Here is a 26,864-nt window from a genome sequence, read left to right as displayed (position 1 = left end):
ACCAGATGGGTTGATCAGAGAAAGTTTCTCCAGTGGAGATCTCAAAGCTTGTCCTTTGTTACATATATGAACCCATCCCACAGAAAAAGGAGTGTGGAGATGAGGGGGGGAGGGGGACAATTTATGGAGAGTGTTCCTCTCAGAGGGAAACAGCAACTGTGAAGAAAGAAACATCTTATTACACCTGAGAGTCATGTTTTAAAAAAAATCAGGAGGAGTTCCCTGGTGACTCAGTGGGTTAAGGACCCAGTTATCATTGCTGTGGTTCGTGGCTCTGCTGTGGTGCAGGTTCATTCCCTGGCCCAGGCAATATTGGCATGCTACAGGCATGTGCAAAAAAAAAAAAAGGAAAAACCATCAGGAGCATGGCTCTTTGCTTCCGTGATTCTCAAGGAGTTGGAGTTACCAGAGTACCAGAATCTCATAACGGGGAGAGTAAAATTTCAGAAAGCTTCCAGGGGACAGTGCTATGGCAATCCTCCAAGACAGATCGCCCCTTATTGCCTCCACCCTCCTCTCACAGTTTTAGATTATATAGACTTTATGTGGAAAATCCAATTCTAATTGATATTTTAATATGATCCTATATATTATACAACAAAATTTCTTGTCCAGAAAGATTTTGCCACCATCCAAGGAGATAAATTGGATTGTTAGCCAGTGCATAGTCTGTCAGTGGCAGAAGATCAATTATCCTAGATATATTTTTCTTTGCTTTCTTGAATAGATTATAGTGATTTTTCCAGACCATCTAATATACAACATATTTAAGCTAGGTTTCTCTTTCTATTTTATCATGAAGGATTTCTGGTATACAGTTTTATCATTCCATATACCTGTGCATATCCTGTTGATGTGTTTGAAACTATAAAATAGTGGGTTTGAAAACATCATCGTTACCAACTGAGAATTTAGCATACCAACACAAGAAAGTATTATTAATGATAAGCATCCCAGACAGCAAAGAATAGTGCCAATAAGTAGGGACTCTGGAGCCAGACTGCCTATGTTCAAATTCCAGCTCTAGTTATGTCACTGTGGACAAGTTACTTAGCTCATATGCCTAAGTTTCCTTATCTAGTTATGTCACTGTGGACAAGTTACTTAGCTCATATGCCTAAGTTTCCTTATCTGTAAAGTGAGGATAATAATGGTACTCACTTTAAAGTTTGTTTTCATTAGTAAAATATATATTAAGTTTTTAGACCTGGCCCATAATAAGCACTATATAAGTACTACTTTGTAATAATGACAATGCATTGGTAAAGAAAAAAAGTAGTTAACACTATATCTCTATAGTCAATGAGTTAATGATGGACTAACTACTATATATAAATGTTCCAGATCTTATCAAGGAATAGATTCTCTTACTTATGGTTCTATACAGGGCCTCTACTTTTTTTTAATTGAAATATATGTCATTTGCAGTGTTGTGTTAATACAGTTGTACAGCAAAGTGATTCAGTTATAAATACATACATATTTTTTTCAGAACCTTTTCCCTTACAGGTTATTAAAAATATTGAGTATAGTTCCCTGTGCTATACAGTAGGTCTTTGTTGGTTATCTATTTTATAGATAGTAGTATGTATATGTTAATCCCAAATTCCTAATTTGTCCCTCCCTCTTTCTTTCCCCTTTAGTAACCAGGTTTGTTTTCTATGTCCGTGGGTCTATTTCTGTTTTGTTCAGTAAGTTCATTTGTATCCTTTTTTTAGATTCCACATATAAGTGATATATTAGGATATTTGTCTTCCTCTATATGGCTTATTACTTCACTTAGGTCCATCCATGTTGCTGCAAATGGAGGGGGCAAGATGCTGTCCCTTCTCCTAGACTGCTAAGGAAGGGTACTATGGGGAGGGGAAGGCAAGGCAGAGTCCCTTGGGTATTGCCTCATCCCTTAGTTAAGGGTAAAGGTCTGGAAGCCTCAGAAAGGAAGCACTGAGGGGTGGCTGAGCCTCGGAATCAGTGGGCCATCCAGATAGATGTGAGTTGGATTTGCCTTCTCAGTGAGCCTCCATCAACCCTTTCCACAGGTGCTGAGGGGGCTAATAGGCTGGCATGGGGAGAAGAACAGTAGCCCAGATGCCACATCCCTCTACCTGACCCAGGAGACACTCATACCCAGTGGGAGGGGAGGGGGATCCAAAGGGAGACCTGGCACCTTTGGTTACCTGAGTGCTTCCACTAAAGGTGAATGCAGCTGAGGTACATTCATCTAGCTGAAGGTATAGATACAGTTATAATAAGAGGAAGAATCTTATAAGGGTGTAGTTTGGTTAAGGCTTTTTACTTTACTTTTCTTCAGTGACATCCGTAACTTCATAGAGAATTGTCCTGTGTTGGCACTTGTGATGATGCCCCAGTGCCCTGAAGCTTCATAGAGAAAAGGGCTGGCTGCCCCCCACCCTGTGTGGCTTTCCCAAAGAGAGCTGAAGTCACCTTGGAGAGAGGATTCACTCAGACCTTTTTGGATATCTGTCCCAAAGCTGGGGTGCTATGGAGTGGAAAGGTGAAGATCCCTTATTTGGGGGCTTCACAGGCTCAGGGGGAGGTGACATGGGCCAGACACAGCCCTGCCTCCAGTCACTTCCACTGATGCTCATTCATTCACACAACCCTGCTTGTGAACAGGGCCTCAGCTCTTACTACAGGGGCAATCATGTAATGGATTAGTCTTCGGCAATATCTGAAAACATGCCTTTAATTTAAAATATGTTTTCCTCTCTGTCTGATTTGTTTGATACATTCAGGCCTGCCATAGATAAGAGTTTTAATACATTCTGTGACTGAATTTCTTGGACTTTGCCTAAAGAATGCACTAGGAGTCTCAGATCTTTAATTGAAGCAGCCGTATTTAGTGTCACTGAAATAAGTGTGATAACAGCTTGATCATGCAAAGCTTGACATGAAGAAAACACCTGCCTGGTGTTAATAAGATATATGAATTTCAGACAACAGAAAGCCATCGTAAATTGGCACTTTGCCTGTCTTGATAAAATACTGACAGAATTTGCTATTCATTTCAGTATATTTAAAAGTTTATTTGAATTACTATGAAATGTTAACAGAAAATCACTTACAATCTAGGCTGATGGCAGGTGAGGGGTTTTAAAATATTGTTGAATCTTTATATGTACTAACAGATTTATTAAGGCAAAATTAAAAAGAAGAAAAAAAGAAAAATTTGCTGTGTTCTAAATATTCATTACAACAAACCAGAGTGATCTAAGAAGGAATTTCCAGTATCTTAGTAAGCCTGTATGTAACAGACATTAATTTAAATACGTACATGACCTTTATTCTTAAGGTTGATCGCAGTTATGACTCAGATCTCATTCCTAGCCCAGGAACTCATGTGCCAAGTGGTGGCCAAAAGAAAAACCTTGAAAATTTCTGTCAATTGCTAATTTTTTTTATGTCTAAGAGAAAATCTTTTAAAAAATAAAAAACATTATTACAAACAAAACTGGGTTAACTCTCTCTTCTTTCTTCCTCCTGTGAACATTAAGAACATAAAACTTCTGGAGTTCCTGTTGTGGTTTAGTGGGTTAAGAAACTGACTAGTGTCCAGGAGGATGTAGGTTCAATCCTTGGCCTTGCTCAGTAGGTTAAGGATCCAGCGTTCCTGCAAGCTGTGGTGTAGGTTGTAGATGCAGCTCAGATCCCAAATTGCTGTGGCTGTGGCATAGGCTCCAGCTGTAGCTCTAATTCAACCCCTAGCCCAGGAACTTCCACATGCCACAGGTGAGGCTCTAAAAAAGAAAAATTAGTTAATATAAATTTTAAAAGAACATTTAACTTCTTACAGGTTGAGAACATCATTAAGTAAAAATAAACTATTATTGTTTATTTTATGATTTAAAATTATGCAAGATTAGTAAAAACCCAATATCATATGCACTGAACTTAGGGACCACATTTCAGTGTTTTTTGTTTGCTTGTTTGTTTGTTTATTATACATAAAACTCTTGCTAGACTGCTTTCTATTTCTAATGGACATGTTTATACATAATTTAGGAAGCAAAGTTTTGGCTTATTTCCTTTCTAGATTTTTTTTCACTTAGAAAAAAATCTTAGCGTGTATATCAAAAGATAGTTAATATTCATGAGTAGTCAACGTTTAGTTGACTATAATGAATTGGTCCAAAGAAAATATGGATAATTGAAATCTATGGTACTGCAAAAATTCAATTTGACCCTTTGCAATTAAACTTACATAGCATCAAGATATTGGCCAGAACTAACTAGCTAATAAGCCAATTTAAGATATTTTAATTTTAATTTATTTCACCCCTCCAAAATTATATAAAACTTAAAGGAAATGAATAGCACTTTACAGTTTATAAGCACTTTCACATATATTATCACTTTTGACCTCACCAATATCCTAATGGAGAAGGGATGTTATAGAATTATGGAAGGTTTTTTTGTTATGTTCACTTCATAGATGAATAAATTGAGCATCAAGCATCATACTCTTAAGTAGATGCAAGTAATTGACCCTAGAAAAATAAAATATGAAATCTCAAGCTTTATTGAATTTATTACATTGCACTGAGAAAGCCTCTGACCCTCTTTCCCACGATAATACATCTCAGTTAGCCTTGTCTCCTTACTGCCCTATGTTGACGTCATTTTCTTTACTGTTTCTGACCTGTGAATCTCTGTCTTCACTTCCCTCACTCTGTGCACCCCTGTCTGGAATCTTGCTATTTTTCTTGAATATCCAAATCTGACCCATCATTCAAGGTTCAGCAAAAGGTTCCACCTCCTTCAGGAAGTCTTCCAGTTCCCATTGTTCTTATGTAACAAATATAGCATTTGCTGGGATTACTACTTAGGTTCCTAAGTGTTTTATTATTTCATGTTTCATCTAAATTCTCCTACTAAACTATAAGCCACTAAGAACAGAAATCCAAGCCTTCTACTACTTTGAAACACACAACACTGGAGATACAGGTAGTAATATCATGATAGATATTTGACTAACTGAGCTATTGCTGAACCGTAGATAACCTTACTATACTTGTATTCAAACTATGTGACTTGTAATTTTAGCCTTATAATCCTTTATGATAGTTGCGTTTTGTGTAGTCTTTTCAATATGTTCATATACCAGTTGACCTTATCATTGATTTCTAATGGCAGTGAAGCCCAGATATATGGCCTGTGGGATCAAATCAACTACACATGCCTGATGGATTCCCTGATTAGAGCAGGCATTTGGCCCATGTAGTAGTATTGAGAACTAGAACAGGAAATGTTATGTAGTGATTGCTTTTCTATAGAATTACATCAGCATCACCCATTCTGCTCATCATAATTTCTCAGCAGAATGGAGATATCTATCAATGATAGTTCCTGTGGTACAGCAAATGAAAATTCATTTCATTATTCATTATAAACAATGCTGATCAAGCATATTGTCATTACAAATGTAATTTTTAAGAAAGAAATCTGTATGTAAAAATGACACACTTAAGAGTCATTATGTTAAAAGACAAAAAGTACTGTACGACAACTTAACTTTTCTGGAATGTAAGTATTCTGTTTAAACTATTTTTGTTCATATTTTAAGGTGAATTTGGAGAAGTCTGTAGTGGGCGTTTGAAAACACCAGGGAAAAGAGAGATCCCAGTTGCCATAAAAACTTTAAAAGGTGGCCACATGGATCGGCAAAGAAGAGATTTTCTAAGAGAGGCTAGTATCATGGGTCAGTTTGACCACCCAAATATCATTCGCTTAGAAGGTGTTGTCACAAAAAGTAAGTACTGGTTTTCTTATTTTTCTTCTTTTATTTATCTATCTCAATTTCTTTAATTAAAAAAAAGCTTAATAGCAATATCACAGACATTAAGGGGATAACTTAGTTCCAATAGTATCTTCAGATATCACTGCTCAAAGTCTTGATGCTAGGTTATGACATTATCAGAGTTTGCATTGGTCACCAAACAGCTTTGAAATGTTTTTTAATACCTGTAAATAATTTTCTAGTTTAACTTGAAATAATGAATCTAGAGTAAAGGGATTTTTTTTTCTTAATTTCTGTAAGCTTCTTCTTTAGAAGAATTTCACTTCTTCTAAAGTGGTCTAAATTTCAAGATTAAAAGGAGAAACAGTTAAAATATTTTGGATCATTAAAGTAAAATATTTCTATTTGGAAATCAATGTCATGCAAATATAGAACACTTTATCCAAAGTAAAACTTCTAAATAGAATTTCTTTATGGCACCCATCTACATAAATGCCATTAGAACTATTTTCTTTCAGTTTATATAAAATGAAGAAAAGAATCACAATTTCTGAAATAAAAATCCTGCTTTTACAGGAAATAGTGGAATCAAAAACATTCCTTTGGGAGAAAAAAATTCCTTAAAAATCCAAAATTAATCAAACACTCTAAGAAATAGATTGCAATATGTTAACTTTTGTTTGAATAATGATAATGCATAAAGCTTAATATTTCTCTTTATTTCATCACTAATGAGTTATAACATATAAAACCCAGTACAGAATTGCATTAAAAATTCATAAAAAATAATTTAAATCTTTGAGAGGCATTTTTGTTTCATGAAACTGAAATTTCTTTTAAAGCCATTTAAATGAAATTGAAATTTTATGTTATATTTGGAAGAATAAAAATATATAATCTTACTAAAAACATTTATTTGACTCTGTATCTGAAACTCCAAAGTCCTTCCAAAAGGCTTTGGCGAACATGCCTCCCAAAGAGAGCCGTGGATTACTGAAAGCCATGATTGTTTGGAAGACACAGAAGAGTGCTTTTGATGACAGCTTGCCTTGGGCTGTTACTTTAGTGGCCTTGGTAGAACTTTCCAGTATTCATGCCCTTGTGTTGTTTTCTCCTACATTGTCCATGTGACTAGCTTTGACCTATGAGACATTAACAAGTGTTATGAAAGTGGAAACATCTTACATGTTTTCACATGACAGCTTGTCGTCTTGCAACACTCCATCATGTAATTCATCCTCTACTGCTAAGCAAAGCCAATCCATAGGGTGAAGCCACATGCAAAGAGGAGAAGGGAGGCATTCTAGTCAACAGCTCCATGTGGGCTCCCAGGAGATAGTCAGCATTGAGTGCCAGTCTTGTTAAGAACCTTCTCAGACATTTCAACCCCTACTACCACCACCAGATACTTGCAGTTGCAATTTTGTGGAGCAAAGGATATATCCAGCTCAGGTCAGTCAACTTATAAAATCATTAGAGTTAATAAAATGGTGGTTACTTTTAGCCACTACATTTTTTGGGTAGTTTATTACACAATAGATGACGAAACAGATGGATGCCAGTTAGAATTCCACTCCTGCCACTGAAGACGTGTGCAGTTTTAGGTAAATTATTTAACATCTCTGTTGTTTACTTCCACATCTTGAAAATGGGGCCAAAAAGCTCCTACTCAATAGGAATTCTATGAGGATTTATTTTATAAATGTATAAAGCATTTAGCATAGCATGTGACTGTAAGTAAATATATAAAGCATTTAGAATAGCATGTCACTGTTATGCATATCTGCTGGAGCTTCATTATCCACTAAAGTTCAGACAGGGTATAAACCAACGTAAGGACCTCTAACCAATAGTAAGTGGCATAGCTGATGTTCAAAATGGGGTCTGTCTAAGGTTTTTGTTTCTTTGCTTTTTATTTTGCTATATTGTAGTGAATAAGTCAGGTTTTACACTTTGTTTCATCTGAATTAAATAGCATTAAATAAATGAAAATCTAAATAAATTAACACAATACTTTTTTACAATAGGGAAAATATTTAGGTGAGTAAAATAAATTACCTCTAATATATAAGTTTTGGAGGGATCTGTATATGCCACAATACCTAGCAAAAATACTAATCTAAAAGAGACAGAGAAGAAACAATATGCTAACTATTTCTTTTATAATTTCTGACTTTCTCGTCATTAATTTAGTGTGAACATTTCAAGTTATTCCTTCTGCTTTATATCTCTCTGAAAGGAAAAAGATAATTTTAAAATTGGGTCAGGAAACTTTGCAAAGCATTTAAAATAATTTAAGTACATTATTGAAGTCTCCATACGTGGATTTATGTGTGAAATATCTGGAAATAAGTGTCCAACAACAAACTCAAAGATCAGATCTTTATTTTCTATCTTTGATAAATCACTTTCAGTGAATTTATCATGTATTCCTATATGTTTTACACATATAGATATTATATAGTTTGGCCTTTTGAGGTGGTAGGAATTATTTATTCTTAATCAACTAAATAAGTTTAACTAAATAATCTCTGACACATGTATGCCAATTGGAAATGACCAGTTTATTATACAAAAATATCCAATCAACAGAGTAATTGCTTTATATCTCTAACAGTCATCTAAAATTGAGACCAGTGATTTTTACATGGCCTAATTGGCATGGATTCCTAAGTGAAGGTCCTTGTTCCATTTTAAGAAAAAAGAAAGAGAAAAAGAGGAAAGAAAAGAAAGGATAATTAAGAAAGGGTAGATTCAATATTTGTTCAGTGGCAAAAGGTGTTATAATTTTAAACTTGTAAGCATGGGCCCCATATAAGTGTGTTGTTAGGATGCTGAGGTCGGTGGTGGAGAAGGAGAGGAGAATAATTCCCGCAAAGATAAGTGAGCATATTTATATTGTTATCTTGACTCAAATGCTATGGGATTTTTAGGAGAAAGGCAATAAATAAATGAATGCCTCATTCCCATAAATACATGGTAATTGTTCCAAGATTGCCCTTAAGTAGCTAAGAGATAGCTAGCAATTAATGCTCCCTAAGGACTACCATATTGCATAAAAGATAACACTGACAAAGATAAAGTTGCAGCATAGGTTTATACAATCATGTAAGTGGAGTATTCTGAGGTTCTGAGAAATAAATGTGCAGACTCTCAGTTGAAAGTATTATAAAATTATAGATCAAAATCTTCATCAGTTTCTTTCATAAATTCTTAATATTCATACTTTTATTGCTGAGAGATACATATATAAAGTTCTTGGGAACACTTTTGTTCTTTCACACTGTGCATATTACTACTTTTAAACTTCAAAATTAAATGATTAAAAGCTGTATTATGGGGGAGTTCCCTTCATGGCTCAGTGGTTAACGAATCCGACTAGGAACCAGGATGTTGCGGGTTCGATCCCTGGCCTTGCTTAGTGGGTTAGGGATCCGGCATTGCCATGAGCTGTGGTGTAGGTTGTGGATGCAGCTTGGATCCCGTGTCGCTGTGGCTCTGCTATAGGCTGGTGGCTACAGCTCCAATTTGACCCCTAGCCTGGGAACCTCCATATGCCACAGGAGCTGCCCAAGAAACGGCAAAAAGACACACAAAAAAAAAGGAAAAGAAAAAAGACTAAAAGCTGTATTATGTTGAAAATGTGTCTGATAAAAGTTGAACCTATTTATTTTATATGAATCACAATTCCATTAATTTCATCTTGTTAAGATATAGCTGATATACAAAGAGATAATTCCAGCTAATTCGTATGCTTAGCACATACTTTTTCTCTAAGAAGCAAATAGAAAGCATCAGTTAGAGAACAGACTTATAGCCAATAGTATCATGGACGGTAGCAATTTGTAACAGGTGATGTATACACCAGTATCATTAACTACAGATGCAAATGAGAAAATGTTACTTTTCTATAAAAAGATAAGAATTGCAGTTAAATGATAAAGAAATACAGCACAGTAACCACACTATGGAAGACTGGCACTATGTTTTAATTCAGGATGCTATGGAAGAACCAAAAGGAGACATAGTGAAGTATTCCCAGCTTAGGTACATCTAAATTTAAATATACTAATTATATCTCAAATAAAACATAAATCCAAGGAGGAATAATAGAAGTTAATCAGAATAGTGAACAAATTCCCAAACACAACTTCATTTCATCATAGGACATTCTAAGGGCTCTAGAACAGCATAGAAGCTACAACACAAATACTAGCCTTGCTCAAACTCTTTTTAAATATTCTAGAGTTGTGTGGGTTCCTTCCAAGTATTTTTGATGGGCCACATAGAATCTAAGTCAGAGAGTAGATTCAAGCCAGTCAAAGAGTAAATACATAAGAACTCATCTGGTCTCAGAACTACATTTTACTTATTAAGTAATACAGTCCCCAAGATTTCGACTATTACTGTTGCCACCAATATAAGAGCTGCCTCTCCACCTGGTTGTATATTCTGTTACTAGCCACAGAGTCTTCCACAAGTCACTCAATGTCTTTAGGCCTCAATATTTTCCTCTGCTTAAAATATTGAAAAGAGCAAATTGTAGTAGAAAACAATAAGGGTAATGTTTAGACCTAATATTTTTTTATTTCATTCCATTGCCAAAAAAAGAGTCCTGAGAGGTCGGTGAGGAAAGTTTCTGCCAGTGATAACTTACCACCGAACCTCCAACTTTCTTATAACCTCAGGTTCTTTTTGGTAATCAAGAAGAAACAAAAAAGTCACCTTTAATAAAGTGGGGTTTCCATTGTGGCTCAGGGCGTTAAGAACCCGACAGTGTCCATGAAGATGCAGGTTTGATCCCTGGCCTCCCTCAGTGGATTAGGGATCTGGCCTTGCTGTAAGCTGCAGTGTAAGTCACAAATGTGGCTCAGATATGGTGTTGCTGTGGCTGTGGCACTGGCCTGCAGCTGCAGTTTTGATTTGACCCCTAGCTGGGGAAGCTCCATATGCCACAGGTGCAACCTTAAAAAGAAAAAATAAAATAAAGTGTTTATCTTACAATCTATAAAGTAGAACAATATAGGTAAAATTTTGCTGTATGCAAAATCAAGGTTTAGATATAGGGAATATATGTTGTGGGGAGTAAAATATTCTGTAAAACTCATTCAAATGAAGGAAATTAGACTTTTTAAATGAAATTCAGCTACTCAACTATCTAAGGTAGGTTAAGAGTTTTGTTTTACCTTGTTTTGTTTTCCAAGAAACATTTACTGAGCACTATCAAAGTGTTAGGCACTGTTGCTGATTGAAACCTAGAGATTAGAGAAGAATGTCTCAGTGCTCTTGAGGAGCTCGTTTTTATCTCCAGTCCACTGTGAGCAACAAGACAAGTAGGCCAGTATTTCCCAATACAGTGGTATGTGCTATTTTGGATACAGTTATTAAGTTTATATTTTATTCAGAGAATATGTATTAGGTGCTAGCTCTTCTAGTCACTGGTAACAGTAGTGAAAATGACAGAGCTTCTACTTGCTAGAGGGAACCAAAAAAGGAATCTAAATATATGAATACAATTTTAGATAAGAGATAAAACCTGAGTGAGGTGAAGGAGCAAGCCATGCCAAAGTTTTCAGGCAGAGAAAGCAAGTTCTCAACCCTGGTGCTAAGACAAACTTTGTCATATTAGGGAGCATCAAAGCCAGCTAGAGAAAAATGGTAACAGTACAGATTAAATATTGAAAGAAAAAACTAGAGGCAGGGAAAACAGTAAGGAGGCTAGTGTATTAATTCAAGTGAAAAATAATGAGAAAGTAGATTAGGTAAGTAAAGATTAAGAAGAAGGGAATAGATTCAAGAGCTATTTCCAAGGTTCAATTAAGAACCTTTAGTGACTGATTATATACAAGAAATGAAGGAATGGGGACTGTTTTGGATGACTTTCAAGTTTCTGGCTTACATAAGCTAGGAGATGGAGAGAAAATTCTGGAGAAATAATATATTTGGAGGGGAAACAATGATTTCTGATTTAGGCACAAGTTTGAGTTGTCTTGGATGTTTAAAGACTTCTAGGAAGCCTCTGGAGCCTGGGTAGGAGTCCAGTCTGCAGGTGCAAACTAAGAAGGACTCACCAGATGAGTGGTGATGAGTAGTTGAAACCATTGGAAGGCTGAAATTACCCAGAAGGCTGAAGGGAACTAGTGCTAACAGGCAGACTTAAAAAGATAAGCTTATGAAAGAGACAGATTGAACAACCTGAAAAGGATGGAGAGATTTCTAAGAATGAGAGATGGGTCATTAACATAAAATGAGCTGAAAAGTCAAGTAAAATAAGAATCAGGAAGCATCTACTGGATGGAGCAATTAGGCGAGCTCAGCACACCACAGCACACTGTGAGAATGAAGGCCAGATGGCAGTGGACTTTAGAGTGAGTGAGGCATGTGTACTCTGCAATCAGATTGATAAATTTAAAAATGCAAATTAGATTGTGCTGATTTCTTACTTAAATTCCAAATGCTTAGCAGTACTTAAGTTATTCATTCATGCAAGTAATATTTATTTTGTGCCTAAATTCCCTGTGCCAAACACTTTTCCAAACATTAAATATTCAGCAAGTAGTTAAGAAGCCAAAATGCCTGGCCTTCTGGGTCAGGCCCCTGGGTCCCACTCCTTTTGTTTCATTGTCCACCATCCTTCTTGACTCCTAGATTGCATTCATACCAAACGACAAGAGCAACTCAAAACTTACTCTCATTTCTCCCATGTAGCTCTCCCTTTTCTTAATGCCTGAGAAGCTGGAATAAAATGTACCAAGATGACCCTAAATGGGTACATAGATAACCATGATATGCAAAGACTGTTGCTACCTAGAAGATCCAGCTTCTTCTGAAGTTACCAGCCTTCCTTTTTTCAATCACGTACAAGGCCAGATCATTTGCTGAGGTGATAGGTAGGGGGCTTGAGGTGTTGCTGAATATTTGAAGTAACTCTTGAGAGAAGTGTGAAAGACTATCAGGAAAGGTTAGAGAGATTGTAGGTATCACAGAGAACACAAGAGAACCTGGAGATCAGAACAGGAGCTACTGCCCCAAAGAGCACTATTGATATATAAGGAAAAGAGCTGATAGCACAGAAGTGGGCACAGATGCAACCCAAGGGAAAAGGAAACATTAGCGGCAACAAAAAGAGGAGAAATGGAGGTTTTTCTATATTTACTCTCTTCTATAATCCTTAATATTTACTACTTGCTGTTACTGAAAAGAGTGATGAATTATTCTTGTGTAATTCCTGGAGTCTCAAAGGAATCTTAAGAAATTTACTGTGAAGTATTTGACATTTGGAATTATAATGTATGCATAATACATATTGATACATAGAAGATGAACCAAGTGTGACTGTAACAGTAACAAGATGAAGTGGTCTCATGCCTCTGTGTACAACACTGTTCAGGCAATACTGGGCTAATTGGAATCACTAGCTTATTTTCTTTCTGCCAGAGTGTTCTTCACTTTTTACAAGAAAGAATACACTTCTTCTGTATTCAGAAGGAATTTATTCTTGTCTCTTTAGTCTTTAAGTATCTGGATTTTCTCAAGGTCATTCACTCTAATCACCTCCCTAGATCTGCTTCTAACTTACTGTCTCTTTCCTGTAATTCCCTTCCTTCTCTAAACCATCCTGCTAATTATTGTGTAGACTATAAAAAGAAGCATCCGGTTAAAAAATTCTAGTAACAAGTTGCTCAATCTGAAGATAACACTGGAACTGGAAGAGCTAGGAAAGAAAAGCCTATAACTAGGACTCGAGGCATACATAATGTTGCCTTTTCATACTTCTAGATAAAATTAAATAGAGCCATCTAGAGGGTGAAATATCACTTATTTAAAAAAATAAAAACTCTTTTTAATATCATTCATCATACCATTTGTTCTGGTAGAGTTTGAGGGCTATGAATTTGAGAAGGGCTATAGATAAACCCAAGTTATAGACATTAATTTGTATCCCTGACCTCAGGAAAATGATTACCAACCTTCCAGGCTGCAATGTAAGGTGATCAGTCATTACTTGGGAACTTTTTCACCAAGTTCCTGATGGTCTTATATAGAAGTGGGCAAAGAGCATAGAAATCTTAATCACTGAAATTGATTATGGGCCCTCTGTATATGTGATTTCTAATTAAAAATTGACTCTGAAATTAACCAATGGAAATCTAACAAAGTCCTTATTTAATCCCATGATAAATTTCTTTATGTATATATATCCCCCCCCCCCCCGTGGTACAGCATGGAGACCAAGTTACACATACATGAATACATACTTTTTCTTCCCATTGTTCTGTTGCTATATAAGTATCTAGACATAGTTCTCAATGCTACACAGCACGATCTCATTGTAAATCCATTCCAAGAGCAAGAGTTTGCATACGTTAACCCCAAGCTCCCGACCCCTCCCACTCCCTTCCTCTCCCCCCAGGCAGCCACAAGTCTATTCTCCAAGTCCATGATTTTCTTTTCTGTGGAAAGGTTCCTTTGTGCTTTATATTACACTCCAGTTATAAGAGATATCATATGGTATTTGTCTTTCTCTTTCTGACTCATTTCACTCAGTATGAGAGTCTCCAGTTCCATCCATGTTGCTGCAAAGGGCATTATTTTGTTCTTTTTATGGCTGAGTAGTATTCCATTGTGTATACATGCCACTTCTTCCAAATCCAATCATCTGTCGATGGACATTTGGGTTGTTTCTATGTCTTGGCTATTGTGAATAGTGCTGCAATGAACATGAGACTGCATGTGTCTTTTTCAAGGAAACTTTTGTCCAGATATATGCCCAAGAGTGGGATTGCGGGGTCATATGGAAGTTCTATGGATAGATTTCTAAGGTATCTCCAAACTGTTCTCCATAGTGGCTGTATCAGTTTACATTCCCACCAACAGTGTAGGAGGGTTCCCTTTTCTCCACAGCCCCTCCAGCAGATGTTATTTGTGGATTTATTAATGATGGCCATTCTGACTGGTGTGAGGTGGTATCTCATGGTAGTTTCAATTTGCAATTTTCTTATAATCAGGGATGTTGAGCATTTTTTCATGTGCTTGTTGGCCATCTGTATATCTTCCTTGGAGAATGGTCTATTCAGGTCTTTTGCCCATTTTTCCATTGGTTGATTGGCTTTTTTGCTGTTGCGTTGTATAAGTTGCTTATATATCCTAGAGATTAAGCCCTTGTCAGTTACATTATTTGAAACTATTTTCTCCCATTCTGTAAGTTGTCTTTTTGTTTTCTTTTTGGTTTCCTTTACTGTGAAAAAGCTTTTCAATTTGATTAGGTCCTCATGGGTTTATTTTTGCTCTTATTTCTGTTGCTTTGGGAGACTGACCTGAAAAAACATACACAAGGTTGTTGTCACAGAATGTTTTGCCTGTGTTCTCTTCCAGGAGATTGATGGTGCTTTGCCTTATATTTAAGTCTTTAAGCCATTTTGAGTTCATTTTCATGCGTGGTGTGAGGGTGTGTTCTACTTTCATTGCTTTGCATGCAGCTGTCCAGGCTCCCCAGCAATACTTGCTGCGTAGGTTTTCTTTTTCCCATTTTATGTTCCTGCCTCTTTTGTCAAAGATTGTCAATTGACCATAGGTGTCTGGGTTTATTTCTGCATTCTCTATTCTCTTCCTTTGGCCCATATGTCTGTTTTGGTACCAGTACCACACTGTTTTTATGACTGTGGCTTTGTACTATTGCTTGAAATCTGGGAGAGTTATACCTCCTGCTTGATTTTTGCTTCTCAGGATTGCTTTGGCAATTCTGGGCCTTTTATGGTTCCGTATAAATTTTGGGATGATTTGTTCTAGTTCTGTGAAAAATGTCATGGGTAATTGGATAGGGATTGCATTGACTCTGTAGATTGCTTTGGGTAGTATGGCCATTTTTACAATATTAATTTTTCCAATCCAGGAACATGTAATATCTTTCCATTTCTTTACATCTTCTTTAATTTCCTTGATTAATGTTTCATAGTTCTCGGCATTTAATCCCTTTACTTCCTTGGTCAGGTGTATTCCAAGGTATTTGATTTTTTGGGGTGCAATTTTAAAAGGTTTTGTATTTTTGTATTCCTTTTCTAATATTTCATTATTAGTATACAGAAATGCTACTGATTTCTGAATGTGAATCTTATATCCTGCTACTTTGCTGAATTTGTTGATCAGTTCAAGTAGATTTTGGATTGAGTCCTTAGGGTTTTCTAGGTATAGTATCATGTCATCTGCATACAGTGACAGTTTTATCTCTTCTCTTCCTATTTGGATGCCTTTTATTTCTTTTGTTTGTCTAATTGCTGTGGCTAGGACTTCCAAAACTATGTTGAATAGCAGTGGTGAGAGTGGGCATCCCTGTCTTGCTCCAGATTTGAGTGAGAAGGCTTTCAGTTTTTCCCCATTGAGTATTATATTTGCTGTGGGTTTGTCATATATGGCTACTTTTTATGTTCAGGAATATTCCCTCTGTACCCACTTTGGTGAGAGTTTTTATCATAAATGGATGTTGGACTTTGTCAAATGCTTTTTCTGCATCTATTGAAATGATCATATGAAACAACTTTTCTTAACCTCTATACTGGTAGATATCTGCATTGCACTTAACATGTTCTACTATAATTATCATTATATGTATGACCAAAAAAATTTACTGTTTTATTAATCCTTACCTCATAATATTAGAACCTCAGCACCCTTTGAAATGCCCCTGAGTTTTTATTGGACAGGCCTACTAGTTAGCTGTAGCAATGCAACATCTTCACTGTCTTCTACCCTTGTTGGGGCTCACTCTCACTCATACCTTGCCTTACCACAGCACTTGTAGAGAGAGGCTCCAGCAGCCCAGCCACTTCCCATCAGTAGAGAATAAAACTATTCTGCCATTCATTTAGTTTATGACGACCATCATTTTCGGTTAATAAAAGGTTAAACTCAGTGTACTGGCCACCCCATATTCTCCATTTAATCTTAATTTTCTATTCTGGCTCCACCTCACTCTCCCCTCAAGCTCTCTCCTCCCAAATATCCAATATATACCCTTTGATATATATTTTAGATTATTTGCTTCTGGATAGAGGGGGAAATCTTGCATTATATTAGAATGGGGGTTTGAGGAGGCTGTGATCTGTTGAGAATAGTCTTTATTTTATTTATTATGGGACCTAGCATGGTGCTGAGCATACAGTAAACACTAAGTACATATAGATGAGGATAAAGGGTAAGAAAAGAGGGAAAGGAAGGAAAGATGGGGATAGAATAGGAAAAAGAGTAAGAAGGAAGAAAGTATAGGAAAGAAGGAACCTAATTGTTCAAGGACTTCAAACCCAATTTTACATTTGAACACTCTCTAAAATGTCTGTTACATTTACATGAAACTGGCAGTTCTTCTCATCATTGGACTTCTCTATACTTTTGCAATTTCTCCTTCCTCTGAACAGTAATCATATTGTAGCTGTTTTTCTCCTATGAAATGGTAACTCTATATATTACATTATAATCATTTAGGAATATGCCTTTTTCAACTATAGACCAGAATCAACTTGAAAGTAGGACAGAATTACCTAGTTTATACCTTATATGTTAAAACACTCAATCTGAACCTCAGAATGGATGAAGAAATACAGTAGTGTGTTTCCTCAGCCTGAGAAATAAAAGTAGGCACAACTTAGCCACTCATGATTGAGATACAGCAACAAAATGATGTGAATTTATTGACATTTTTATTAGATTACATCAATCACTGCAAGTGAATTTATTCATTTTCCACTCCTCACAAATGTTAGCCAAAGATGTCAGTGATTTTTTTTCTCCTTCTCATTCAGATGCATGGCCGTTTCAGGATTCTTAGGCCTGAAAATAATACAATGACCTTTCCCCTAAACATTAATGGTATGATTTTCTTGCAATAAGTTCAGTTTTCATTTTGGCATAGCCATATATTATATGGGACACACTATTGTATTTGGTACAGCAATCCATAAATACAAAATGCTATAGCACCTCTGTGACTTTGTCACTATTACACACACCTAATCACTGAAGTATTCCATTACACTGGAATGAATGTATACAGAAATGTCTTCCATTAGCCAGAGTTCCTATGATTTAATGATTTCTTTAATATGGTTTATATTTCATTGCAAGAAATTCCAAGATATCCCCTATGGAATACAGTTCTGGCTAGGAAATATAAGGCTGCTAGAGAAACTTAAGTAAAAAAGAGGGGTTATTTAAAAAGAGGAAGATTTAGGGGCCTCAAGGAGATTTCTTAGCTTGTTCAGAAAATGGAGAAAGTAGTCATTTCCCTGAAAAGGATTTATAATTAATATAATTATTTCTTACATGTTAATTAAATAAATTTACTAAAACAAAAACAAAAGCCTTCTTTATGTCAACTCTAATGTTCCAAATTTTTCTGCCTGAATGAAACAATGTTTCTAGGTCATACAGGTGACCAGTAACGGACTCAGAAAATATTTCACACTAACTACATCCAAGTAAAAAATTTGGAAGTCTACATTTATCAAATGATGAAAGTTTTAATTATAAAACTTGTAAAGCTTAAAACTACTGTTTTTAATAAGACAGGCCAAATGAAACAGTTGTTAAACTAAAATAATACTACTATTTCTTTGATATATTTCCCAGATTTTAGCTACTGGGAAATTCTTAATTGATAAGGAGGCCCACCCTTCAGTCTAATACAGAAACCTATTCTTCTTATGAATTAAGAAATTGAGAACTGACTAAGAATGCAGAAAGAAAAAAATAGACATTGGTGGGGAAGCTAGCATGGATACAGCAAAACTTTTTTCTAAGTCAAATTTTAATCCCTTTAATCTACCCAATAAAGTCTTCAAAGTAATGATCATTATGATGTTCACTAATTTCAGGAGAGAAATGAACACAGAACTTCAGAAAAGAGTTATAGAATATAAGGAAGAACAAAACAAAACTAAAGAATATAACTGAATTTTTTAAATATGCTAGAAGAAATAAACAATATATTAAACAATACAGCAATCTGAAAGACACACTAGTGGAAATCACCCAAGCTGAACAAGGGAAAAACTTTTTAAAGTGAGGATAGTTTATAAGGCCTCTGGGACAATATCAAGCATGCTAACCCTTGCATTATAGGGGTCCCAGAAGAGGAAGAAAGAGAGAAGGGGGCAGATAACTTATTTGAAGAAAGAATAGCTGAAAACATCCCTAACCAGGGGAAGGAAGCAGACATCCAAGTCCAGGAAGCACAAAGACCTCAAACAAGATGAATCTAAAGAAGTCCATACCAAGACACATTTTAATTAAAAGAGAAAAATTAAAGATAAGGAGAGAATCTTAAAAGCAGACAAAAAAAAGATAACTAGTTACATACAAGGAAACTCCCATGAGACTGTCAACTGACTTTTCAATAAAAAATTTTGCAGGCCAGGAGAGAGTAGCTCAATGCATTAAAGTGATAAAAGGAAAAACCCTACAACCAAGAATATGCTACCTGGCCAGCCTATCATTCAGATTTGAAGGAGAAGTAAAGAGTTTTACAGAAAAGCAAAAGCTAAAGAGTTTAGCACCACTAAACCACTAAACTGGCTTTATAAGGAATGTTAAAGTGACTTCTATAAATTGGAAAGAAAAGACAACAGCTAGATAAATGAAAATTATGAAAGGAAAAAGTTCATTGGTAAAGGAAAATATACATCAGATCAACCACTTATAAAGCTAATAGGAAGGTTCATAGACAATGGTAGTAAAATAATCTCTATCTACAATAAGTAGTTAAGTGATACACAAAACTAGAAGATTAAAAACATGTCAAAACCATCAAACATGGACAAGGGGGTATGAAAATATAGAACAGTATGCATTCAAACTTGAGATCATCAATTACAATAATCACATATGTATATAGATTGTTAAATATGAACCTCACAGTAACCAAAAACCAAAAACCTGTAGTGGATACACATACAAAAAGAAAGGAATGCAAACCTAACACTAGAGATAGCGACCCACAAATAGGAGAATAATTACAATTGCAGAGGTTCTCCCCAAGGAGCAACATCATGGGGGATCTTCTCTGGGAAGAGGAGCCTCCATAATGCTTGACTGTGAAGGCTTTGAAGGCCAACGGGGCTTACTTTCAAAACATTCAGAGGGCTCTGGAAACATAGACTCCCCTTTTAGAGGACACACACAAACTATTACATGCTCCAGATTCCGGGGTGGAAGCAGTAATTTGAAAAGAGCCAAAGTCAGATCTACCTGCTGATCTTGGAGGATCTCTCTGTGGATATGGTCCTGCCCACCATGGGGGCCAGGACCTGTCTTCCCACACCAGTGTCTGTTTTTATGCCAATATCATTCTCTTTTTATTGTCATAGCTTTTCAGCATAGTATGGAATCATGGAGCTTCATACCTCCAGCTTTGTTCTTTCTCAGGATTGCTCTATTTGGGGTCTTTTGTGAGTCCACACAAATTTAGAATCATTTGGTCTAGTTCTGTGAAAAATTGGTATTTTGATACATATTGCATTAAATTTGTAGATTGCCTTGGGTAATATTGATATTTTAACAATATTAATTCTTCCAATACATAAGCATGGCAAATTTTTCTGTGTGCATGTCATCTTAAATTTTCTTTCATTAATATCTAAAAGTTTCAAGAATACATCTTTTACCTCAGACTTACTCCTAGATATTTTTACTTTATTTTTTAATCAATCAATTATTGAGATATAGTTAATTAACCATATTATATTAGTTTCAGGTGTACAACATAGTAATTAAAATTTTATAGATTATACTCCATTTACAGTTATTATTAAGTATTTGCTATGTTCCCTATGCTGTACAGTATATCTTTGTAGCTTATTTATTTTAAGCACATTAGTTTGTAACTCTTAATCCTCTACCCCTATCTTGCCTTTCCTCCCTTCCTTTTCTCCACTCTAACCACTAGTTTATTCTCTGTTCGTGAGTCCATTTCTTTTTGTTGTTACATTCACTAGTTTGTTTTATTTTTTAGATTCCACATATAAGTGATATTATATAGTATTTGTCTTTCTCAATCTGGCTTAATTCACTATACATAATACCCTCCAGATCCATCCGATGTTTTTGCAAGTGGCGTGAAATTTTGCCATTGGTTTTTAATGGTGGGCAGTATTCCATTGTATATATACACCATATCTTTACCCATTCAACTGTTGATGGACACTTAGGTTACTTCCATATCTTGGTTACTTTAGATAATGCTGCTATGAACATTGGGGTGCATGTATCTTTTTGAATTGGTGTTCTTATTTTTTTTTTGTATTTATATCCAGGAATGAAATTGCTGGATCATATGGTAGTTCTATTTTTAGTTTTTTTGAGAAACCTCCATACAGTTTTCCACAGCAGCTACATCAATCTACATTCTCACCCACAGTGTGCAAGGGTTCCTTTTCTCCACATCCTGGCCAACATTTGTTATTTGTGGTTTTTTTGATGATAACCATTCTGACAGGTGTGCAGTAATATCTCACTATGGTTTTGATTTGCATTTCTCTGATGATTAGCAACGCTGAGCATCTTTTCATGTGCCTATTGTCCATCTATACGTCTTTTATGGGGAAAAAATGTTTATTCAGGTCTTCTTCTCATTGTTTAGTTGAGTTGTTTTTAGGATGTTGAATTGTATGAGCTGCTTATATATATTTTCATATTAACTCCTAATTGATCATATCATTTGCAAATGTTTTCTCCTATTAAGTAGATTTTCTTTTTGTTTTGTTGGTTTCCTTTGCTGCACAAAAGTTTTTAAGTTTAATCAGGTCCCAATTGTTTATTTTGTTTGTTTGTTTCCTTTACACTAAAAACAGATCAAAAAAATATTGCTGCCATTTATATCAAAGAGTGTTCTGCCTATGTTTTCAAGGAGCTTTATAGTATCTGGTCTTACACTTGCATCTTTATTCCACTTTGAGTTTATTTTTGTGTATGGCGTTAAAGAGTGTTCTAATTTTGTTCTTTTACATGTAGCTGTCCAGTGGTCCAAGCACCACTTATTGAAGACACTGTCTTTTCTCCATTGTATGTTGCCTCCTTTGTCATAGATTAATTGACCATAAGTGTATGGGTATATTTCTGAGCTTTCTATACTGTTCCATTGATCTATGTGTATGATTTTGTGCCAGTTCCATGCTGTTTTGATTACTGTAGCTGTGTGGTATTGTCTGAAGTGAGGAGTGTGGTACTTGCAGCTCTTTCTTCTTTCTCAAGATTGTTTTGGCTATTTGGAGTCTTTCATGTTATCATTACAAATTTTAAAATTATTTGTTCTAGAGATTGCACTAAATCTGCAGATTTCCTTTGGTGGTATGGTTATTTTAATAAGATTAATTTTTCCAGTCCAAAAACACAGTGTATCTTTCCATCTGTTTATAATTTCAATATCTTTCATCAGCATTTTATAGTTTTCTGAACATAGATCTTTTATCTCCTTAGGTAGGTTTATCCCTAGGCATTTTATTCTTTTTGGTGTGATTGTAAATGTGATTTCTTTAATTTCTTTTTTAATAGTTCATCGTTTGTATATAAAAGTGCAACAGATTTCTGTATATTAATTTTGTATCCTGCAACTTTACTGAGTTAATTTGCATGATCTCTAATAGTTTTGGGGTGGTCTTTTTATGGTTTTCTATGTATAGAATCATGTCATCTGCAAACAGTGATTTTTACTTATTCTTTTTTTTGTCTTTTTTTGTCTTTTTTCCTTTTCTGAGGCCACTTCCCATGGCATATGGAGGTTCCCAGGCTAGGGGTCTAATCGGAGCTGTAGCCACCAGCCTATGCCAGAGCCACAGCAACGCAGGATCCGAGCCACATCTCCAGCCTACACCATAGCTCACGGCAATGCGGAATCCTTAACCCACTGAACAAGGCCAGGGATCATACCAGCAACCTCATGGTTCCTAGTCGGATTCGTTAACCACTGTGCCATGACAGGAACTCCAGTTTTACATATTCTTTTCCAATTTTATTTCCCTTCATTTCTTGTTCTCATCTGATTGTCATGGCTAAGACCATACTACACTGAATAAAAGTGGCAAGAATGGGCATGCTTGTCTTATTCCTTATCTTAGAGGAAATACTTTAGCTTTTCACCTTTAAGTGCGATGTTAGCTCTAGGCTTATATGGACTCTATTATTTTGAGGTATGTTCCCTCTATACCCATTTTCCCAGAGAGATTTTATCAAAAGTGGATATTGACTTTTATAAAAAGCTTTTTGTCTATTGAGATGATCATATGGCTTTTACTCTTCAATTTGTGATTGTGATATATCGCATTGATTGATTTACTGATACTGAATAATCCTTGCATCCCTGGAGTAAATCTTACTTGATTATGGTGTATAATCCTTTTAATGTATTGTTGGTTTTCTAATATTTTTTGATAATTTTTTAGTCTATGTCCATGAGTGCTATTGGTCTATAATTTTCCCTTTTTTTGTAATGTCTTTTTCTGGTTCGGCCTCAAGAATGAGCTTTGAAGCATTTCTTCTTCTGCAATTTTTGAATTTTCTGTAAAAGTTAAGTGTTAATGCTTCTCTAAATATTTGGTAGAATTCACCTTTGAAGCCATCTGGTCCTAGACTTTTATTTGTTGGAAGTTGTTGGTTTTTTTTTTTTTTTAAGTTATTGATTCAATTTCATTACTAGTAATTGGTCAGTTCATATTTTCTGTATCTTCCTGTTTCATTCTTGGAAGATTGTACAGTCCTAGGAATTTGTCCATTTCTTCTAGGTTGTCCATTTTATTAGCATATAGGTTTTTGTAGTAATCGCTAATGATCCTTTGTATTCCTGTGGTGACAGTTGTAACTTCTCCTTGTTCATTTTTTGATTTTATTGACTTGGGCTCTCTTTTTTTCTTGTTGAGTCTGGCTAAAGGTTTATCAGTTTTGTTTGCAATTATTTTCCATCCTAATTACCCCAGACAACTAGGAGCAGTTCCTGTGCCCCAAAGCCTGCGATGTTACTTAAACTAGCCAACCCTAAGCTTGTTTAGCCTGTTTACATTGCCTCACCCACTCCTTTCTGATAAAATCCCCAACAAAGCCTCTTGTCCACATTGTCCCCTCACTCCTTCCTCCTGACCAACCCTAGTGTTCCCCACGTGGCCCTTTGTGGTGTGCTATGCCTCCTGTTTCTAGAGACTTTTGAGTATAAAAACTTCTTTCTCCGTGACTATCTTTCTTTCTAGTCTGTGTGTCTAAACAAAACAAATCCTGGGTACATTTTAAAACATCTACCAGAAGATGATGCCTTGCACACCCTTTGTGAATATACTAAAATCACAGAATTAAAAAACATTTAAAAGTGTGAATTTTATGGTGTGTGAATTATATCTAAATTTTTAAAGTATAATAAAAATGTAAAACAATGGTTTCTATTAAAGTAGAAAAATGAAATAATGGATATTGGGTGGTGATAGCCATGCTACAACAATATCATGTAACAGCGAGAAAATATCTTCTTTCATATTTTTATCTGTCCTATATTATGTTAGTATATTGCAGTAAACTTTTTACTTAGCAATAAATATGTATATTGCTTCCTTTTTTCCTGTTCTAAACTATGCTATAATTTATATCCAGATAATGCTTTTATTATCATATGATAGATTTTATAAGTATAATTTCTAAGTCAAAAGATAGGTGGTATTCTTTTGAAAGAAATACTGCAAGTTACTTTTCCAAATGTGTACCAATCTAAGATCCTCTTAAAGGAATGAGTGCCCATTGAGTTTTACTTAGCGCTACCTCTTACTCATTGTTTTAATTTTTACCAAACTAATTGGTTTTAAATGTACCTCATTACTGTTTTAATTTGCATAACTTTGTGTGGGTTATTTAACATTATTTTTATGTTTATTAGCCCTTCTCTTTCTCAGATAATTATTCATATCCTTCCCTTTTTATTAGCCTAGGCTATATAACTGATTATTAACCAGGGACAGTGATAGTAATCTGCTATCTTTATCAGGAAATGTATAAGATAGTCTCCTCATCATATAAGTCCTCAATATATGTCTAAGAGGATGTCTTCTTTACATTAATTCTGACTAGCTCTCAGTATGCCCTTGAGGAAGCCTCATTTTTTTCTACATTCCCAGGGTACTTTTCTCTAGTTATTTCTTTGGAAATTTCTTCTCCTCTTTGTTTTGGTTTGGTTTGGTTTGGTTTTTGTTTTTGTTTTTTTTTTTTGGTCCTGCTAGAACTCACAGAGTATGCACACTTGATATCCTAAATCAATCCTTCTTTATATTTTCTATCTTCGCTTGATATTTTCCATCCTCATGTGATTTTTAAGATTTAAGATAGATCTTCCATATTTTTAAAGATGAACATTGAGGTTTCAGTAACGTCCTTCCCTTTTTAAATTTCTCTGATACATTTTTCTTTTTCCTTTATAATATCTAATTGTAGCACCAGCGTTCTCAGCATACATTTTAAATTATTCTTCCATTTCATCAACTATATCTGCCTTAGAGGAACCATCTGCTGCAGTTGTTCAGCTTGGTCTTCTATTCTTTATTGATTCAAGTCAGAGGATTTGTTTCCTCAGCACAGGTGCAAGGCAAATAGTGGTAAATTTGGCAACCAATAAAATATTAATCAGATTTTCTTTCCCAATGTAGAGTTATCTACTGAAGCATAAGAGGGGGTGAAGAAGACAGGCCACTTGATTCTCAGGGCTCTGCAGCTGGGATGGGAGGTCCTTTTCCAGCTGATTAAAGGCATATTCATCTCAAACAGGAATAGCATGTTTTTTTCCATAACCACAGGCAGCTAACTGCAGCAGAACTAATTTTCTTATGATAAGAGCTTCCATTCAGCTACTGGGCTCCCACAGACAGTTTCAGGATTGGCAGACTTCACCTCAGGCTCTGCAGCAGAGGAGAACTTCTTACCAGACCACTGGCACCTTCCATTCAGTCAGTAAGTAAGTCTCAGACTTACTATTTTTCCCCTCCTATTTGCTTGTTTCCTAGCTCTCCCAATGCCATAGCTGTTCTGTTTCCTGCTGTCTTTCTCCCCTTTCCTGTGCTTTCTGCTACATTTCTACCTCCTACCTATTTAAGTATATATTTGCAAGTATAAACATGTATAAGACAATGTTAATGTACCTTAGAAAAGAAAAATGGGAGTTCCCATTGTGGCTCAGTGGTTAGTGAATCCTGCTAGGAACCATGAGGTTGCGGGTTCGATCCCTGGCCTTGCTCAGCGGGTTAAAGATCTGACGTTGTCATGAGCTGTGGTGTAGGTTTCAGACACTGCTTTGATCCCGTATTGCTGTGGCCCTGGCGTAGGCCGGGGACTACAGCTCCGATTTGACTCCTAGCCTGGGAACCTCCATGTGCCGTGGGAGCAGCCCAAGAAACGGCAAAGATACAAAAAAAAAAAGAAAGAAAGAAAAATGGAGGTAAAATAAGGTAAAATAATACTTTAAAAGACTTTGATAAAATATGTCCAAATTTTGAATCTCAAGTGCTTTTTTTAGGAAGCAGTACAGCTTTTTAATACCTGTGTGCAATATGCATGTAATATTTGATACACGTTAAATAAAAATAAGTGAGTTCCCATTGTGGCTCAGCAGAAATGAATCTGACTAGTATCCATGAGAATGTAGGTTTGACCCCAGGCCGCACTCAGTGGGTTAAGGATCCAGTGTTGCCATGAGCTGTGGTGTAGGTCACAGATGCAGCTTGGATCTGGTGTTGCTGTGGCTGTGGCAGAGGCCAGCAGCTGTAGCTCTGATTAGACCCCTAGCCTGGGAACCTCCACATGCCACAGATGTGTCCCTAAAAAGACCAAAAAATGAAATAAAATAAATAAATAAATAAAAATAAGAATCACAATTAACTTTGTCTCTGGAATTTATGAGGAATATTAAAAGTTAGAATATGAATATTTTTATTAGATTGAACCTTTATACTTACAATGATGATGAGAAAATAACATACACTTTAAAATATTTGTTTTAATGTTTACTATAATATTTATTGATTTATAGAAAATGTAGAAATTGGTAGTAGACTAACCAATATGTATGAGACATGCACAGATTTAATTTGGGGCCAAA

At 35.6% G+C, this 26,864-nt stretch overlaps 1 protein-coding gene across 1 annotated transcript in view; it reads left to right on the top strand.

Moving 5' to 3' along the window:
- LOC125111271 (ephrin type-A receptor 6) overlaps positions 1–26,864 on the top strand; it is a 656,452-nt gene that overhangs the window by 493,362 nt on the left and 136,226 nt on the right. Inside the window, exon 11 of the mRNA XM_047753191.1 lies at positions 5,585–5,770. Within this exon, the coding sequence (XP_047609147.1) occupies positions 5,585–5,770 (186 nt within the window). The remainder of the gene's footprint in view (positions 1–5,584; positions 5,771–26,864) is intronic.

Source organism: Phacochoerus africanus, chromosome 1 (genome assembly GCF_016906955.1).
Source record: "Phacochoerus africanus isolate WHEZ1 chromosome 1, ROS_Pafr_v1, whole genome shotgun sequence".
Lineage (NCBI taxonomy): Eukaryota > Metazoa > Chordata > Mammalia > Artiodactyla > Suidae > Phacochoerus > Phacochoerus africanus.
This window is presented reverse-complemented; position numbering and strand designations above follow the sequence as displayed.